General features: G+C 36.9%; 1 protein-coding gene across 4 annotated transcripts in view; it reads left to right on the top strand.

Annotated features, from left to right (window-relative positions):
• Window positions 1-5,200: 5,200 nt before the first annotated feature.
• Window positions 5,201-20,470, top strand: part of TNPO1 (transportin 1) — a gene marked incomplete at both ends in the record, with an annotated part of 49,093 nt that continues 33,823 nt past the window's right edge. Inside the window, 6 exons of one of the 4 annotated variants that reach the window (XM_084233990.1) lie at window positions 5,201-5,227; window positions 7,628-7,741; window positions 10,427-10,502; window positions 14,401-14,550; window positions 17,186-17,292; window positions 18,394-18,527. In XM_084233990.1, the coding sequence (XP_084090116.1) occupies window positions 7,637-7,741; window positions 10,427-10,502; window positions 14,401-14,550; window positions 17,186-17,292; window positions 18,394-18,527 (572 nt within the window). Of the gene's footprint in view, window positions 5,228-7,627; window positions 7,742-10,426; window positions 10,503-14,400; window positions 14,551-17,185; window positions 17,293-18,393; window positions 18,528-20,470 lie in introns of those variants that run through there. The other 3 variants (XM_084233991.1, XM_084233989.1, XM_084233992.1) reach the window with 3 other exon arrangements.

Here is a 20,470-nt window from a genome sequence, read left to right as displayed (position 1 = left end):
TTCTTCCTTGCTCATTATAATGTCTTTTTATAGAACACCTGTATAAGAGACATACACTTTGGATGTCTATAGATCTAATTCATATTCAGCAAATATATTTGGCAAATTACTTAAGCTGTGTTTTGATTTATCTGCTTTCAAATGAAAATACTTCCCACCTACTTACAATTAAGGAATGTTGTGAAGATTACATAGAGAATGTTTTGAACTCATTTATTCAATGCTGTTGAAGTATCACTTATTTTCAAGCTACATAGAATAGCTTTTTGTTCTACTTACATATGAAATAATTTATTCCACAGAACTCTATGATGTATTAATACTGCATTTTACAGGTAATGGATACAGAGAAGATTAGTTATCCAATAAATGACAGAGGCATAACCCAAATCGAACTAATTTTTACAATCAGTAAATATGATTTTTACTTTTAGCCTCACTCTGAAGTTATCAAATACATGTTATTTCTTTATTATACAGATTGTTTTATTTATCATTAATTTCCAGTTTCTATGCAGTGATGTTTTTGTTAGCAAGGCAGTATATCAGGGGCTTAGAAACTGGACTCTGGAACCAGATTAGTTCGATTTGGGTTATGTTATTTATTAGGTAACTAAACTTCTCTATGTCCCATTACCTGTGTTGCAGTATTAATATATCATAGAGTTCTGAGGAATAAATTATTTCATATGTAAGTACTTAGGGCATTGCCCGGTACTCAAAAAATATTTGCTATCACTAATGTTAATGACAACAGTAGATGTGTTTCAGTCTTTAATATTTAAATACCAGAATTTTTGATAGTATTTGGGTTCTCTTTGAAACATGACTACTTTTCTCCTAACAAAGTCAAGCTCCATTTTAAATGTAGGAAGATGGTTAGGTCTTCCTAAGACAACTGCTGCCCCACCAGTGTTTTCCTACATTGTGGGCTGGTATTTTTTCCTTCATTTTTATTTTTTTTTTTTTTATAGAGGCATGTTTTCTTTCTTTCTTTCTTTCTTTCTTTCTTTGTTTATACATGCACTGGGTACAGTCGGAAGTGCAGGAGGGTGAGAGAATTCACCAGAGCCAGAGCGGGGAGCAGAACAGGCAGAAGGACCGAAGGACACTGCTGAGGGGAGCAGCGGGCGGCAGGAGAGGTCTGCGCGCCATGTGGGACCCTCCTCCGGTGGCCGGGGAGCAGCCGGGGATCGAACCGGCGCCGCAGAGGCCGCGGGCAGCTTCGCAACCCAGCGCTCAACCACTGCGCCACCGGGGAGGCCCGTTTTCCTTCATTTTTAATTAAAAAACAGTGTTTATTGTAGGAATGAACATAATACCGAAGAGCAGAAAATAAACATCTCCATTCCCTTTTCTACTTCCTAAAAGGAATAAGCCTTTTCCGTATTTTTATTTTATCATCTCTTTTATCAGTTTTTATACCCCCACCCCCATTCACAAGCTGTCTTTTAGTCTTCAGATAAAATCCAAACTAACTAACATCATCTGCAGGTTCCTCCTAGCCCCTGCCATCCACTCACCTTGACAGTTTGGTAAAACCTGTTGGATCTCAAGTAAAAAGTCACTTCTTTAAGGAATACCTTTCCTGACCCCTAAGTGGGTTAATGTAAGAGGTTCTCCAGAACCTCTTCTACTTTACCTATTCTGTTCTCCACTGAAGCAATGTGCTTTCTGAAGGAGGTGGCCTGGTAATTGGTAGGCACTCTTATCATTCAATGGGTAGGGCTGGGGGGTGCTGTATACTCACCATTAAGAATTATCTTAAGGGCCTCCCTGGTGGCGCAGCGGTTCAGCGCTGGCTTGCGAGGCTGCCCGCGGCCTCTGCAGCGCCAGTTCAATCCCCGGCTGCTCCCCGGCCACTGGAGGAGGGTCCCACATGGCGCGCAGACCTCTCCTGCCGCCCGCTGCCCCCCTCAGCAGTGTACTTCGGTCCTTCTGCCTGCTCTGCTCCCCGCTCTGGCTCTGGTGAATTCTCTCACCCTCCCGCGCTTCTGACTGTACCCAGTGCATGTATAAACAAAACAAACAAACAAATAAATAAATAAAACATGCCTCTATTAAAAAAAAATTAAAAAAAAAAAGAATTATCTTAAGACCTGAGTTACTTTTAACTAGTTGGTCAGATACACGTGAAAAAAAATACTTATTTACAATTGTCAGTCTAAAGCCTAACTCAATTCTACATATGCACAGGGAATTTTTTTTTAAAGGATTTTAAGTAAATGTTGAATTTTTCAGAAATAAATACTGTATTATTGAAGGAAGATACTACCTTGCTTTCTTTGGTACTCTACCAAGAGTTGTTCACCATTTTGGGAAATCATGTCACTGCTGACAACATTTATTACATTCATAGTGATTCATCATATAGGTGGAAACATCTGACTGCTCAGTAAATATCTTTTTTTTTTATATAGAGGCATGTTTTTTATTTATTTATTTGTTTGTTTGTTTTGTTTATACATGCACTGGGTACAGTCAGAAGCGCGGGAGGGTGAGAGAATTCACCAGAGCCAGAGTGGGGAGCAGAGCAGGCAGAAGGACCGAAGTACACTGCTGAGGGGAGCAGCGGGCAGCAGGAGAGGTCTGCGCGCCATGTGGGACCCGCCTCTGGTGTCCGGGGAGCAGCCGGGGATCGAACTGGCGCCGCAGAGGCTGCGGGCAGCTTCGCAACCCAGCGCTCAACCTCTGCGCCACCGGGGAGGCCCTCAGTAAATGTCTTTTTGAGTGTAATTGAAACTAGAAGGAGTGGGGGAAGCTGGGAACCAAGTGGGGGAAAAGCGCTTCTGTGTTTCCTAGTAGAATGTATTCTCTTTCCTCTCTCTTCGTTTGGTACTTCATATACTTCATTCATAGCATATCTGTCTCTGTCACTAAAAGAGAGCTTAGTGAGGATATAATGGTATTTTATTTACCTTTGAATCTTTAGTACTCAGTGCAGGGTAGTTGCTCAGTTTAATATACAGTTGACTTGATGACAACAATAGTATTTATTAAACTTTTATTAAATCAGTCTTTGTCAAACAGAGAGGACAAAAAGACACTGTGCCTGCTCTCAAGAAACACATGATCTATTGCTCAGACAGACCTGGAAATAATTATAGTATAATATCACCACTTACAGGATGGAAATAGGTACAAACTATAGATCTGTAATGAAAATTAAAAAAAAAAAACCACTTAAGTCATGTGGGGAGGTCCTAGAATAATGTCAAAGGAGAGAAATAGTATGCAGTGGCAATCACATTGCCAAAACTCTCTGTAAATATTTGGAAGTTGAGTAGATGAGCGTAGCTCTGAAGAGTAAGAAGGGTTTGTAAAATGATCAAGTTCTACGAGAACATTCCAGACAGGAAATCCCTATTCAAAGACTCAGGTATAAGAGGAACATCAAGTTAGAGGTTGAGTCATAAGAGAGAAAGCTCCCTGGAGGTGATGATGAACCAGATCACGAAGAACCGCTTTCATGAAAAGAAGTTAGATTTTATCTTGTAGGGGATAGGGAAAACCATTGCTGTAACAATTAAAACTACTTTATTTCAATACTATGTTATACTGTGCACCAGGCAAGCACCTATAATCTTATTACAGAGTTGGTGTATTTTTGTTTTATACTTAGTGAACTGAGGCTCACAGAGAATAATTAACTTGCCTAGGTTTTCACAGCTACCCTGTGGAAGAACTAGTATTCAGACTGAAGTTGGTTGAGTTCAGGTCCTCATGTATGCTTTTTAAACCATATTTTATAGCCCCTCCAAAAAGAAAGAAACTAGATTTCTTCAACTTATTTCTTAAAGGCTACTTAGCTCTGGTGCCATTTTTTTGTCTAGATAGTTCATATACTTGTCTTGGCTTATTGAAATGTGAGGAGTGGGCCAGGGGGAAATTCACCACTTAATGTCATAGACCAATCTGCATTTCACCACTAAATGTCATAGACCACTCTGCATTTGTATACTCTTAAAAGACAAAATTTTGAAGTACTGCTTCCCTTTTTTGAAACATTTAGATCAGAGTGTTCACCATGCAAAAAGAATAGCAAATTATTTTAAGAAAATCCAGTATTAATCTTGACATGCTATTAATTAATATAGACATAGTTTACTGCTTAATGTTTCTACCTCATAATAATTTGGTAGGCTTGGTTGGCTTAAAGTACTTCAGAAATTATCTAAGTAAGCCTGTGATCTCTGTGGCTACCCTTGAATAAAAGTCTTCCTACTTTAATGGTTGTTAAAATATGATAAATTCTGAGGGTTGGAGGGAATGGGTTGACAAGGTCAAAGGTACAAATTTCTACATAAAATAAGTATGTAATGTACGGTGTGACTACAGCTAATAATATTGTATTGCTTATTTAAACTTGCTAAGACAGTAGGCCTTAAAAGTCCTCATCACAAGGAGAAAAAATAGGTATCTGAATGGGAATGGACATTCAGTAGGCTTATTATAGTGATTATTTCCCAATATATACAAATGTCAAATCATACCAGAAACAGATAATCAATTATACCTCAATAAAATTAAATAAACAAATTTTAAAATGTGGTAATTTCTAGAGATAGATATGGTAAGAGTAACATTGGTGAGAATACTTAATGCCAGTAAACTTATGCTTAGGTGGTTAAAATGCTAAATTGTATATTATGTGTGTTTTACCACAATAAAAAAAAAAATGGTGTAGAAATTCAAAGTGACCTAAGGGCTCTTGTCAAATAATTACCAATCAAATATTTTTGAGAGCCTTTTTTGTTTGAAATAAAACGTGTAAGGAGTGAGGAAATGGTTTATCTCAGTTCTCTGTATCACATCATCATAAGCTGATCAAATTAAATGTTCTTAATACTAGGCTGTTTGAAGAGAAAGCATTCTACTATGTAAGTGCAGCAATAAAGAAGGAAATGTGGTAATGATATTATTGGCAGTTAACCTCAGGATAGATTTGATAAAGATACCTTTTTAAACTTCGCTGCTGTTGGCCCTGGCTTTAGTTTGTTGTTTAAAAGGGCAGTTGAAGAGTCAAGTAGGCTATACAAATGTTACCTCCGCAGGTGGCACATGCATTGTGTGATGTTAGATCCAAATCATAACAAAGGCTCAGACTTAGATCCCTTCATCCCCACATTCCTACTTCTCAGTATTAGGAGAAATTAAATTTTCATCCATTAGATTCACAAACATTCAAAGAATGCTGGTGGTGATATGGGGAACATTCATATTGTTGGTGAGTGTTTAGTACCTGTTTTGGGAAAGAAATCTGGTGATAACTGTTAGAAAATTTTAAATATGCGTATTTTTGGACCAGTAATCCCTCTGAGTTACTACTACTGCCTAGAGACATTAATACAATTTTTTTTTTTTTTTGCTATATTGTTCGCACTGGCAAAAAAGTAGAAGCAACCTAGAAGATAATCAGGAATTGGTTGAACAAACTAAATTCTATACATTCTAAAGGCCAATGTTTACATCTAATAAGAAGTGAATTATATCTGTTAGTCTAGAATGATGGCGTATGTGTCCAACTATATGTGTCTGAGAACATAAGAAGAGAATTCACATCAAACTGTTAAAACTGATTCAGGAGTTAAGCTTGGTGGTAAGATTAAATTTCCCTGAACAGCAATGTTGTTTGATTTGTCATAATACAGTTTTTGTAACGTAAAAAGTTTCTGACGTGAAAACAGGAACAGGGAAGAGATTTATAATGATAGAAAGTGTAGTAGCAAATACTTTGGAGTGGGTTGATGACTCAGAATGGGTACAGACAAACCTTGATCCTGGTAATGATCTTGATATAGATGTGTTCATCACACAGGTGCGTTCACTTTGTAAAAATACATCTTTTTGTATGCTTATGATTTGTACAAGTTTATGTATATATTATATTAAGAGTTTATAAAATTATGTCACAGCAATACAAAGGAATACTATTATATTTTTTAAAATGCTTTCAGTAACTGTTTAATGATATATCAAGATGGGCAAGAAAGCAGGACCAATCCCTTTATTATGAAATATGTTTGTATAAACAACACAGTCGAAAGCTGGGACAAAAACAGTACAATACTATTAGTAGATATTATGTCCAGATGATCACTTATTTTGTTTTTGGGTTTCTGCTTTAAGTAAGAAGAATTTTTTGGGTTTGTTGGTTTAGGAAGTTCCTTAGAAGGTGTTGAACACAGCGAGATTATGGAATACTGAGCAGAAAATTAGGGTGAAGAAAGAGGAAATGGTTAAAAAAAATAGAAAGGAAAAGCAATGCTAAATAGAGGTGCTGTAAGGTCAGGTAATTTTTTTTAACCCCTTCCAGGAGGGGACTCCTAGTACTGAGGCACTAATTTCAGCTGTCAAACCTTTTTGTAGCAGTAATCATAGGAAAAATTTCTCTCCTTTAAGCAAATTCAGTTTGATTTTTACACATAATTCATACTCAGTAATTCAGTTTTGTTTAAGCATTTAGTTTTTTTTTAATTATCATTTTTTTATTTTAAAGATTTATTTATTTATTTATACAAGCACTGGGTACAGTCAAAAGCGGGGGAGGGTGAGAGAATTCAGCAGAGCCAGAGCGGAGAGCAGAACAGGTAAAGGACCATTTAGTTTCGATGAAACCACGCCATTGATAGTTTTGATTGTAGCAGATGCAACTGGTAGTAGTTTAAGAAACCTATATTATATTCTCCAGCTTCACTAATTGTGGTCATTTACTCAAGTGTTTTTGCAGCTATAATTATCACGTGGGGGGCAAATAATACTTTCCCAGGTTCTAGCTATAATCAAATGAGAAAATATATTGAAGCCACTTTAAAAGAATTAAACACAATCTAATTGTAAATTACATAATTTTTCTTTTTCTTTTTTTTTTCCTTCCAGCTCATTCCTTAGTTGTGGGAAGTTTTTATTTCAGATGAAATTTATTTCCCTTAAGAATTCCAAAGTTGAAGTTCGTGGAAAAAATGCATTTTTTTCAGTTTCTGCAAGTGTTGCATTACGTGTTTTTCTTGTATGAATTGTGATTGCAGTGCATATTTAATATTTTTACACTACATATTAGTATTTAGTACTTTATATATCCAATTGAAATGCAAACATTGTAATTCAAAGTACTGTAAAACTGTCACTAGAATTATCGGGTTTTTCCCTCCTGTTTCAGTCATTCTTCATTACTCACCATGTTAACTTAAAATAAGCAAAATCAGGTCTCTTCAGGTGTCTCATAGGAGTTTTGATAAAGACGAGTTTAGAAAAGCGCTCCTGAGTTAGACCGTGAACGGCTTTTGAGTGAGTGTGTAGAAACTGCGTGGCACTAGGACCCAGGGGGCTCCCGGGAGCGGATCTAGGGGCCAGATTGCAAATTCGCGGTGACTCAGTCTGGTCGGCTCCTTGCGCTCGGCGGCCGCGGCGGCAGCAGCAGACGTTGGCGGCCGAGCTGGTGGGATCTGTTCCCCCGGGTTTCGCCGTCCGAGACTGCTTTCGGGGCACACCAGGCAGGTCGAGGCGTCTGGGGGGGCGCAGGGGGTGTCCGGGCGGACGGAGGGGTTTGCTGGCGCGGGAAGCCCTCGGGCCTGTGCACGGGAGTAACATTAGCTTCGTCTCTTCCTGTGTCTGGCTTTATTTGCAGCAAACCAAGATGGAGTATGAGTGGAAACCTGACGAGCAAGGGCTTCAGCAAATCCTGCAGCTGCTGAAGGAGTCCCAGTCCCCAGACACCACCATCCAGAGGACCGTGCAACAAGTATCCTTTCCGAGGCCTCGCCGCCGCCCGCGCAGCTCGGCCCGCGCGGGGCCCGCTCCCGGCGGCCGGGTGGCTCCCGCGCCCCTCCCCCCGCCCGCCCGCGCCCCGGATCCCTCCCCCGCCCGCCCGCCTCCCGGAGAGTCCCCCCGCCGCCGCCCCGGCCGGGCGCCTCGCGCACGCGGCCCTGAGCCCGGGCCCGCGCGCCGCCGCCGGGGGCTTCCGGCGGGTGGGACCTGGGAGCGCCGCCGGGCGCCCGCGATCGCGACATGTGCGCGGGTCGCGCCGCCACGTCCCCGCCCGGCCGCCCGCCGCCGACCTGCCGGGGGGTGGAGAGCGGCGCGGCGCCCCGGCCCACACAATGCGCCCCGCGCGCAGGGCGGCGGGCGCCGCGGCGGCCTGGGGGAGGGCGCTGTGAGCGCGGCGGGGCTCGGCGGCCGGCCGGCCGGGAACGGGGTGGAGTCGGCGCGGGCTTTGAACCGCCACCGCGCGGGGCCTGCGGTTTCTGCGAGCCCCTGCCCTGGAAAGGGAAGGGGCTTGGAATTGGAGGGGCTCTGGCGAGCCCTCGCTCCGGGCTGCTGGTGCTAGCACCTGTTGCAAGCTTCCTGGTTTCCAAGGGGGGCATTTTGAAAATGTATTTGGCTGGAAGCTGCTCATACCAATCCTCTCGAGTTTGCTGGTGTAGCGGTCCTGTTGCCACGCTATTAAAGAAGGAAGAGTGAACAGAAGTAAAACCTGTGTTGGGTATGCTTTCTGTAGTGCCCTAAACCGGGCAGATGGAGAGCTCTTAGTGGATCCAGTGAAGGAAGCACGTTCGCCCACCATAAATAAACCTCTCTGCCTGTTATTTTAAGCCCTCAGAAGTCAAGTTCTTAGGAAGATTTAAGTGCTGTTTTGCATAAAAAGCTTCTTGATTTTTTATTGTTAACAAGCGTCAAAATTGCTTGTAATGGAATTTGCTAAGTAAGCTCTTTTGGTATTTGGACTGAGAATTTAAAACATAAAGGTGACATATATACAATTACATGAGAAGCTCTGGTAAATAAGTTTCCAAGAAGTACTGCATTGCTGTAACTTAAAACGTTCAATAAGTGAAAAAGGACTTGTCTTCTTCATTGGTATGATACTGTTGATTTAAAAAGACGGGAAATAATGATTTAGTTCTGCTTGGATTTCTTTTAAAGCAATTCCCTTTGAATATTACTAGTACAGAGGAAAGGAAAGTAGGTTGAGGGTGGGATGTATGGGAGCTTGTATCTGAAGTCCTATTAGAGGTGTGTCTTAATTTGTATTGTCATAACTCCAGGAATGTTAAGTTCATTTTTAGTGAATTGCGAGTATTATAAGAAAATTGTTCCTCAAATTAACGAGGCCCAAAATTGCTTTGTAATTTTTTTTCTATAGCACTGTATATTGCACTTTCCTGTTAAGTACATACATATTTATTAAATAACTTCTATTTACCTGGTATTGTGCTTGGGCAGATTGTCACGTTTACAGTTTTTCTCTGTGTGTGCCTTGCAAAGAAAAACAAATTAAATTTCCGTACACAGAGGCAAACCTTATTTCAAAATGCACACTGCTTTATATTTTCAAAGTGCCTGATGACTTTGTTCTTTTGTGTCTCCCTAGGAAAGAATGTATTTAATTACTGCTTTTGTATAGGCATGGACGCCTTTTTAAAAGACCGTTATAATAGTATGGATAGATCAAGTTGTGAAAAAGTAAACCCTGTCAGGAAATATTTATGAGACATATTAGCAAATCAACTTGCTGTTAATCATGGCCGTTCACTAATTTGAGAAATCTCTGTCTTTTGATTGAAGAAATTCTTCTAGAGAATATGTTTTGCCTAGTTTGTATTCTAACCACTAGGTATTGAGGATATTTACATATGTATCAGTAATAGTTAATATAGTACCTAGACTTTGTATCATGGATTTAATTTTAAAAATTAGATCTGTTGAGTAAAAGTATTCGAATAGTTCTGTGTAATGAAATCCGGTTAGGAGGCCTGTTAATAAAAACTTTTAGCAGTTAAGGGGGCATAAAGGAAGTTATAGTAAAGCATTCTGTCACTGTTGCCTGCTAACCTCAGTGAAATGCCTGCCAGTTTGTCGCTGGGAATGTTAGCTCTTGAGAGGAAAAACAGTTGTAGAGTATTACAGTGCAGTAATTTTATAATACTGTAATGTTTTATACAGATTTATGCATAAATGACATTTTATCTTAATTTTTTCACTTTAAAGAACAAATGAGTCTACTAAAAATAGTTTTTTACATTATAAAGCTATTTTATAAAATTCTCTAAAAGGCTTGTTTCATTTTTGTCATTTTATACTCAAATATCTTTCTGGTTAGGATGTTTTAAAGCTCAAGAAAATTGTGTTTTGAAAAAAATAGTTTGCTGTGTTTAGTATGCTGAAGGTGGAACTTGCTTATGTACTGCATAGAGTATAAAATAATGAAATTTAATATTTCAGCCATAAGGTACCCAGGAGGTTTGACACAATCATTAGTGTGTTCTTGTAATAGTGTATTGATGATTTTAATAAGATGGCTTTAAAAACTTACTGAAAAAAAATGCAAGGCTAAAAGTATTACAAACCCTTTGATTTTTTTATTTTAGATTAAAAATCAGTTTCTTAGATTACTCTGAGAAGCTTCCTTAACTACTGTTTGTTCTAGAAACTGGAACAACTCAATCAATACCCAGATTTTAACAACTACCTGATTTTTGTTCTTACAAAATTAAAATCTGAAGGTAAGAAGTATTTGTCAATAACTTTTAAAGTGTTTTTAAGACCTGTTAAAATGTAGTAGGAATTACTTGGTTCAAAGGATTTTATTTTGTTGTTACCACTGTTTCACATATGGGGAGGAAGCAGAGAAACTTCAGAGTTAGTACCACTCATAAGTAGATAGGTACTTAATAAGCATCAGTTGATCCGGTACTTTTTCTAATACCCTCATTTATGAATGAAGAGTGTTGCAATGTTTACTTTGGTGTTTTCCTTCAATCCTTGTCATAAAAGTTGATTTCTTTCATAATACTCAGCCTAAATGCACTGTTTAATGATTACCTGAATATGTGTTCATCATAGAAAACAATTAAAAGTTCACCAATATGTTATAACCAAAATGAACAGTTCTTTATGATAATCCCATCATCCAGAGACCAGTTGAGACTCTTGATTAGTTAATTCTACACTCTCGTAGGGCTCTATATTTTGAAGTTTCATGAAAAATGGGATCATTCTGTTTATAGACTTTGCAACGCGTTTTTAGAGCTTCTGTCTAATACTGTATATGAAACTTTTTCATTAACAGTTGTTCAATACATTTTAAAATTAAATTACTGCAATGACATTTTAAAACCTGAAAACTAGTCTGATTTTTAAATGACGTTTTCCTTTAGTTGTTTCTGGTGCCTATTTTGTGTCTCACTAGACTTGGGCAGTAAAATAAAAAAGAATCTTTAATCGCTGCCCTTATGGTGCTTATATAGTACTAAGTGGGGTTCTTCGTGGAGCTGAGTATTGAGTGTTCGCCTCCTAAAGCATCAGACATGCAAAAAAGCATTGAAATATTTATTGAGCAACTGACTGGCCTTTTAGTGAAAGCATTATACCCTTTTCAGTGGTTGGTATTTCAGAAGCTGTAGTGCAATCAGTAAAAAAACACTGCACTTGGAGTTGGGAAATGTCTTAGTCACTGACATTCATTTCAACTCTTGCTTCTTTCAGCTGTAAATTTCCTGTATTAGACAACCAGATCATCAGTAAGGTTTCAACTCCAGGCTCTAACAGGTTAATGTGTAGTGAAATCTCATTCATCCTGTGTTTATTCAGATTTTGATAATCCTTATACAGTGTAGTGATTTATTTTTAATTACTTCCAAATAATTTTCTGGTTAATCTTAGGAATTTAATTTGTGATTGAGGGGGTGTAATACACCTAAATACAGGTTTTTAAGAAACTAGAAATTCCTTCAGCATATCTTTAAGTTCAGCAATTAATATTGCTAATTTAATAAATATACATTGTTTCTTAACACAGAAATTTTTATTTTCCCTATATGGCAATTTGTGGTAACGTCAGTATTGTGTGCTTTTCAGAGAACCAAATACATTTTTCTTAATCTATAATTGTTTCATTTGACATTTTTTTAATTTCTTTACATCAAATAATCTGATTTCTTTTCAGGTCCTCATCCTAAGTTCCAAATACTAAGATAGTTAAAATATTATATTCTCTTAAAGCTTTGTTGGGATATAAAGACTCTTCAAAAGTATTTTTAAAAACAAATTTGAAAGTCAAATGAGCAAGAGAGGATGTAAATGTCTCCAGAGAGACCTATTGATGATGAAACCTTAAAATGTTGGAAAGAATTTTAATAAAGTTTTCTTGACAGTAAAATTCTGTTCTTTGGTCACAGCCATAAGGGAGATAGTAGAAACATTTCATTTGTGTAGCAATTAATACTTTACTCATTTGGTACACATGTTTGCTATGTCTACCTTCTTATTTTGGAAAAATAGCGTTGTGGCCATTCATTTTAGAGAATGGACAAAAGTAAAATCTGGAAATGAAATTATTTAATAATCTTTCCACCATACCATTTATGAATTGTTTATAGTGTAAAATTTTAAATCTGGAAGAGATCTTATCAGCTTGTTCAGTTCCCTCACTTTACACATGAACAAATTGAAGCCCAGTGAAGTAGTCTTCCCTTTTTTTTTTTAAAAGAGCAGATGGTTAATTGGTGACTTTTTTTTTTAAAGTGGATTTTGGATGGAGTATTTTTTCTTTTAATTATTTTGATGTTAAGTGCTTTTTAAATCATTTCACCTTTTGTTAGGATACATGAGAATGTATATATCATCTTGTAACCATATGTAAAAAATGATATAGTATATGTTTCTTTTTTTTTTTTTTTTTTTTTTTTTTTTTTTTAATTTTCTAGAGGCATGTCTTATTTATTTATTTATTTATTATTTGTTTGTTTGTTTGGTTTATACATGCACTGGGTACAGTCAGAAGCGTGGGAGGGTGAGAGAATTCACCAGAGCCAGAGCGGGGAGCAGAGCAGGCAGAAGGACCGAAGTACACTGCTGAGGGGAGCAGCGGGCGGCAGGAGAGGTCTGCTCACCATGTGGGACCCTCCTCCGGTGGCCGGGGAGCAGCCGGGGATCGAACCGGCGCCGCAGAGGCTGCAGGCAGCTTCGCAACCCAGCGCTCAACCGCTGCGCCACCGGGGAGGCCCTATATAGTATATGTTTCTTATGAACAAATACTCAGGTCACTGAAATAAAACTACATGGCCATGAATTAATAGCTAACTTAAGTCAAAAAAAAAAGTTCATTGATTCAGGAAGTTAAGTATATCACTATTCTGTGTCACATCCAAGAGAAATTACAAGTGTATTTATTTTGTTTCATTTCAGTTGGTTTATAACTGAAACTGGGAAGGAGTTTTAGTTTGGTGACATAAAAGCTCTTGGGCTGTGTTGTGCAAAGCAATTTCGCTATTCTTTGCTTTTCCATGCGCTTTACCCTTGAAGATGTCAACTTAGTAGAACAAGCTTGGGTATTTTGTCTTTTTTTTTTTTTTTTAAATAAGGTATATAGAACAGTAGTGTTATAGAAACATTCTGTTCACCACACCAGCTCTTCATGTCTTCTAGGTCTTTGAGGGTGTGGTCCTTGGAGAAAGAATCTTCAGGGTGATATTTTGCAGTCAGATGCTCTGCCTCTGAGCAGAGTGATATTTTGTCCTTGCCACTTAATAGTTTTATGTGATTTTGGCAAAGGCCTCAGTTTCTTAACTTGTGTAGTGAGGATGGTAATTCTTGTCTCATGAAATGGTGAGGATTAAATGCAAACTACTGGAAAATATGTAGTAGTGTTTATTTAAAAAGCATTGAGAAGATGTTAACTATTGCTAATGGTGGTAACAACTGGCAAAGCATTAGTTCTAGTATTAAAGAACCTCTTGAAAATTTAATACTGTCTGTGGCTAAAACATAAAGTAGATTTTGTTTTTAAAGTATTTCTGCAAATGTTTAAGTTGCTTCCCCCCCACACACACACCTTTTTTTAGCTCAGAGGCTAGTGAAAAACAAATGAACAGCAATTATTTGTATATAAAGGTGATCCCATATATTCTCTGCTTAATTTTTAATGGGATATTTTTAGTGACTAATGCTTTCAGATCTGTAATTTGATGTTTTTATCAGATTCCAATAAAGCTTGAGTACCATGACTATATATAAACCAAATTAACTCTTAAAGTAAGTCAGTGGTTCTCAACCAGGTGCATTTTTCCCCCCAAGCGACATTTGACATATGAAAACATTTTTGACTATCACAAATTGGAGATGATACATCCATAGCCAGTAATATTGCTAACCATCTACCACTGAAAGAGGACAACACCTCAACAGTGAATTCTGACCCAAATGTCAATAATGCCAAGGTTGAGAAACCCTGAACTGTAAAATCATAGAGCTAATCTTTTGAAAATCATTTATATTTCTTTTTCCTGGTTTTAGCAAAATTATTGGTTGCAGTCAATTTTGAATATAAATATTTTAAAGTTTTTGTTTTTGGTACATTTTGAAATTAAGACTACTTTTAAGACTCAGCCTTCTTTATTACAGATGAACCCACAAGATCGTTGAGTGGTCTCATTTTGAAGAATAATGTGAAAGCTCATTTTCAGAACTTCCCAAATGGTGTAACAGACTTTATTAAGAGTGAATGTTTAAATAATATTGGTGACTCCTCTCCTCTAATTAGAGCCACTGTAGGTAAGTTATATTGTAACAATTTTGGTTATCCTAATAATAACTAGGTTTTTAGATAGGACAGGCCATTTCTGTAGGAATTTGTGTTTCGTTTCCTACTTGTGATGAGAAATTTTTCATTGCCAATTAAATTTTTATGAAATAATGTTAACTGTTAACAGCCAAGTTCTCTTAACCCAGTGAGGCTAGGGTCACTGGTAATTACGTAATCAAAGTTGGTTAAAATAAGACATTAATAAGTGGTAATAATTTGGTATTAATCTGTCTTTTCTCTGAGTTCCTTATCTGTCATCTTTGTGTGATACTTGGGACATAAGTTTCCATTTCACTTTGCTTTAATGGAAAGAAACTTTTATAAAACAACATCAGTATAGGGCTCTAGACTTTTTATATTTTCCTACTTGTTTTTTTAATAGTAACATTGAATTAAAATGCTCAGTTAGAAGTGGTGTAAGTAGACTTGGCAGCACCCCTGTGGTAATCAAGCATTTCAGTGGATAGAAACAGAAATAGGTCTACTCTAGAGTAGCCTACTAGTGGGCAGAGTTCAGTGTGTCATGGAGCTTAAACTAAATTTTACAGAGACCTGGAAAACTGTTAATCTGGCAAGTTGACTAAGTGCAAGTCAGTTAAGAACTTCCATGAGCCAAATACTTTCATTAGAAATTCTTTTGTATATTTTGTCTCATGGTGGGTCTGAAGAGTATGTGGTTCATCTCTTAAAGAGCAGAGGTTCTGTGACTTTACTCCAAATATTTGTTTTAAAAACTGCTGTATCGAGTGATTTTAAGTGGGATGAGTAGAAGGCATTTCTAATTTGACAAACGGGACTCCAGATTATTCTGATGGATCCTCCTGTATCCAACTAGTGTTCTGCCAACCCTTGAAACTGATGAATGTATGCCAATCTTAAAAAAAAAAAAAAAATTAACAATACCCATTGGAAATTGTTAAGTACATTTTAATGGCTAATCTGTTAGTTGAATGTAGAATTGTTTCTTTCATTAAATAATAGATATTTTACAATTTCACTGAACATCGTTTTTTGTGTTTATTCACCTGAGCTAAAGTTTCTATAGAATTAATTCATATTAGTGCCATGCTGGGTGTTGTGGAACATTTAAAATTTTAATAGTGCCAAGCACCTATTCATGCCCATATTCTATATACTAGAAATTATTATCACTTTATCTTTTGCAGCTATACAAACTAGGGTATTAGAAAATTTGGGAGAAGTGAATGATATAGGTCAGATAAATTTGCATTTATCTGTCTGTCACAGTACCAAGTTGTGGCTTGTGTTTAATTTTTATTGCTTTTTTTTTAAGACATGCTTGATTTCTTTTAGGTAAATTCAGAGATTCCTCTTTCCCGCAGTTCTTACATATTTTATCTTTAGGATAGTTGGCAAAAAGAAATAGATAATCAAGTCTTTCTGCCTTTTGATCTTACTAGAAGACTATTTTATTTTTGAGTTATATCTTAAAGACACTCTCAGTGCTTTGACCCTCACCATATACTTAATTTTTCAGTGGAGAAAGTAATTATTTGCCAGCAACTTTACATTTTTCTACATCTTTGTCTTTGGGAGCAACTGTTTCAGAACTAAAGGTGAAAAACTCAATTCAGTTACTATCACTGAGTGTTACTATATGTGAGGCATTTCGAGTGTATATCTCAGTAAATTCACAAAATTACAAAGAAATCCCTTTTTCTTTTTTCATTTTGACAGACTATTAGCTTGAAACTTAAGAATACATAGAATTTGCCCATAGTCAGTTTATGATACTAAAAGATCCATAATCTTCAAACATATGACATATTACTAATTATTGTTAAGGTTTCTAAAGGCAAATAAGATTGTTAACATGTAACTCTTGTGTTATTTCAGTAATTTTTTATCACACATAAACTGCACAGTGCTATTGAAATACCAGTCCGTGATCTGATCAGTCAGCGTGTACCCCCAGTCAGAGTGTACCCCCATTTAGCCTCCAGATCACTTCCAGGATCCTTGATCTAGTAGTGGCAAATATTACAGGAGTGTATAGCTTGTTTACACCAGCTTGTTGCAGGTAGAGTGACTATATATGATTCTTCTCACCTGATGGCTCATCTATTTTATTGCTCCTTACTGTGGTCCTACTAGGCTGTGATCCTAGGTTTAGTCAAAGAGCTTTCTTATGTTTTGGAGGTATTTTTATTTGAAACTAATAAACTATACCCATCACCCAGTTATAAGTGCTGCTTACGTCTTGGCATACTTTCCACTCTTTGTATTTAGTTTCTGTAGAATAGGACTGATTTTAATTAGTAAACCTATCCTTAGTGTTCTTGAAGAATAGCAAGTTCTAATCTTTTGTACAGACGTGTTAAAAATAAAGGGTGAAGTATAGGGGAAAAAAGAGGATGAAGTATAGGAAAACAAGATTAGAAACAGATTTCATTTATGCTGTGGCCTTTGCACAGGTGTGGGAATATGGGAGTGCTTGATTGTTCTTTATATGGTTTGGATGTCTTGGGTTGATTTGGGACATTTAGTGTGTGTATCCATACAGTTGTGTGCTGTGCACAGTTATTCACATGCCAATATCTAACATACAGGCAGATTTCCTAATGGTGAATGTTTTCTCTCAAGGTATTTTGATTACAACCATAGCCTCTAAGGGAGAATTGCAGAATTGGCCAGATCTCTTACCAAAACTCTGTAGCCTGTTGGATTCTGAAGATTACAATACTTGCGAGGTAAGGGTATTTGATTCAGATATAACTTTGTCATATTATGTGTTAGAAACTTTTGGAAAAAATACTCAAACTTAGAAGCCTAAAGTTACCTTTTTGTTTTACATTTTGTGATCATTTATCTTTGTTTTCTATAAAGTCTCTACTATGTTCCCTGTAAGGAATTGTGTTTTGTTTTATTTTAAAATTATTCTTGGCTGTGTTGTATGTGAATAAACTAAGCTGTTGTCAAGCTTAATCACTTAATGTGGCGTTTTTTGAAAGCAGACTTAACTCTCTAAATTCCCAGATCATGAGTGTTTTTTCAGCTTCTCTAAATTGTTTTTGTGCTTTTTACTGTGTGACATGCCTAGTCTAGTTTTAATCAGACATTAACTGTGATCTCTTTCCATTGATAAATCAGTAGCATCCTTTCCATTTAGGGGAGTGAGAGGGGGTCTGGTTGAATTTTTTTCTCTATACTTTCTCACTATTACCTCTTTCATTAGCAGGCTTTCAGTTTGGGTAGAAATTATCTTTAGTGGAAACCATTTTAGGTGTTTTACCTCTAAATCAGTGATGTTTCTCTCTCAAAAAAGGATAAGGCTTGGTGACAGGACAGGTACAGGAATAACCTTAACAAAAAGGAATCAGATGGTCTTATAACTTGACATTTTGTTGCCAGATATGACTTGGGAAATGGAAGGAAGAAGGAGAGTAAGCAAAGAAATGTTTGAAGTCACTCTTCTTCCTCCCTAAAAGAAAAAAAATCTTCAGTTCTCATACATTTTCCAGTAATGCCTTGTAAGAAATAGGCTGATGAGATGACAGAAAACTGAAATCATCCCTGCCAACCAGAATACTCTCTAAGCCATCTAATGTTAAAATTAATATGTATACCCTTGTATTTAAATCGAGGTTTTAGATGTGTCAGTGGTATAATTACTTTTATCTTAAAATTTAATGAGTTCGTTTACAGATTTTATGCAGCAGCATTTATTTGTGTGTGTGGGGGTGGGGGTGGCTAGGAACATTAGTCCATACAAATTAATTAGTATTCCTCAATTTGCTTTTAAAATGGCTTCACTTGCAATGGCTTCTAATAATGTGAGTGTGTCTTTACAGGGAGCATTTGGCGCCCTTCAGAAGATATGTGAAGATTCTGCTGAGATTTTAGATAGTGATGTTTTAGATCGTCCTCTCAACATCATGATTCCCAAGTTTTTACAGTTCTTCAAGCACAGTAGTCCAAAAATAAGGTATTTATACAGCCACTATTAATTTATAAACTGAGAAGCCTGTTCACACCCTTATATTAACATTACCTAATATTTCTGTGATTAACAAAAGATATTGGAGGTTCCATAAAAGTGAGCTTTGATAATGGAAATTTATTCCTTTAGTAACAAAAACCATGTGAAATTTTATTTATTTTTATTTATTTTTTTTAAAGATTTATTTATACAAGAACTGGGGTACCGGCCAGATGTGTGGGAGGGTGAGATGATTCACCAGAGACAGAACAGGGAACAGAATAGGCAGACTGATGAAATACATTGCTGAGGGGAGCAGCGGGCGCAGCAGGAGCGGTATGCGCGCCATGTGGGACCCTCACCGGGGGCTGGTGATCGAACCGGTGCTGCAGAGGCTGCGGGCAGCTTCTCAGCCCAGCGCTCAACCGCTGTGCCACCAGGCGAGGCCCAGTTCAGTACTTTTAATTTAAAGGTTTACCTCTAATTATTAAAAGACATTTTAAGCATGAAGGTGAAAGGATTTTTCCTGTACACTCTGAAGTCACATTTACTGGTCCTGAAATTCCCCTGGTCATCTTCATTGTTCTCTCCTGTATTCCTGATTCCTAGAACAATGCTTAACTCGAATTCTTAAAGTACAGTTACATTATTTAAATATGTAATATATAAAATACGGACATAATATAGTTAATTTTAATTTATATTATGTGTAAATTGGAATATACATTAGCCTTTGATTATTTCCAGTTATTCTGTTAAGCTGTAATTATCATATTGTGTCGATTACATTGTTGAAGTAGGTAAGACTGTAACTGCACCAAAACTTCCTTGGGCTTCTGTATTCTTCCTCCCACCCTCCCCATTATAATTTCTTTTCTGCTTTTTGTGTAGAAGCACTCCTTTTCTGTTTGTCAGTGCTTTGATTTTCGCTGCTTTCAGTTGTCCATGCTTTTCTATAGAATAATCAAACATAATTATTTAAAGCAGAAATTATGCAGCTGCTATTGCTCAGGGATACCAAGCGATGAGCTTTTACTGTCTGGGCTATATCTATTTTCAGGTGCCCACTGGGATTTATTTTTAAGGTCTAAGCTGTATTCCAAAGTACTGTGCTTTTAACAATTTGACAAGTGTAATCAGAAATGTAGCTCTCTTTTTTAAATTCATGTAATTTTAGTTACTTTTCCTTCTTAGTGGTACTTAGTATATAGTATTGTACTCAGAGTAGAAACTTAAGAGGCCACCCTACTTGTGGTAGTTTCATGTACATAAATAAATAGATTTCCAAAATTAATTAATATTCTAGTAGAGTTCTAGAACTATGTAGAAGAGTTCGTGTTCCCTAGGAACTCTCTCCCCATGTAATCTTTCAACTAAGGTGATCAAAAAAACTATGGTGGTTTGCTTAGTATCCTTTCCTTCTAAGAAATTCACTTTTTTGTAACCATGGCTCACCAAATAAATGAAGCAGAAAGATCAAAAAAAGGTATTCCTGGTAATTGGTTCATCACTAGTGAATGTAAAATAACAATAAAAATTACTTTGTAGTTTCAATGCATTTTTGTAGATTATCGTTTGTTTAAAACTTAAGTAGGTAGGGTTTAGCAATACATAAAAAAATTCTGTTCACTGCTCACCTTGAGATTTATGTACTGTTAAAATTTTTCTGCATTATACTGTGTATTTGGGTAGATGTCTACTATGTGTTTTAGCTATGCACTAAACATCTCTTCAATCTTTCTGGTATCCTACATTATTATTTTGTACCTATTAAAATTTTACTGTTATTAAGTATTCCTACAGGTGTTTTTCCCTCTGGACTGCCCAAACTGTTAGACTTTGAGAATATAGAATGAGGCAAAGGAATGCAGTTTTATCAATCATATAGCTTAGCTAAGAAAGTTTTTTTTTTTAAAGATTTATTTATTTGTGCATGCACGAACTGGGCT

The sequence above is a fragment of the Talpa europaea genome, assembly GCF_964194135.1.
Source record: "Talpa europaea genome assembly, chromosome: 5".
Classification (NCBI taxonomy): Eukaryota; Metazoa; Chordata; class Mammalia; order Eulipotyphla; family Talpidae; genus Talpa; species Talpa europaea.
Note: the sequence above shows the minus strand (reverse complement) of the source record. Positions and strands in the feature narration are given on the sequence as shown.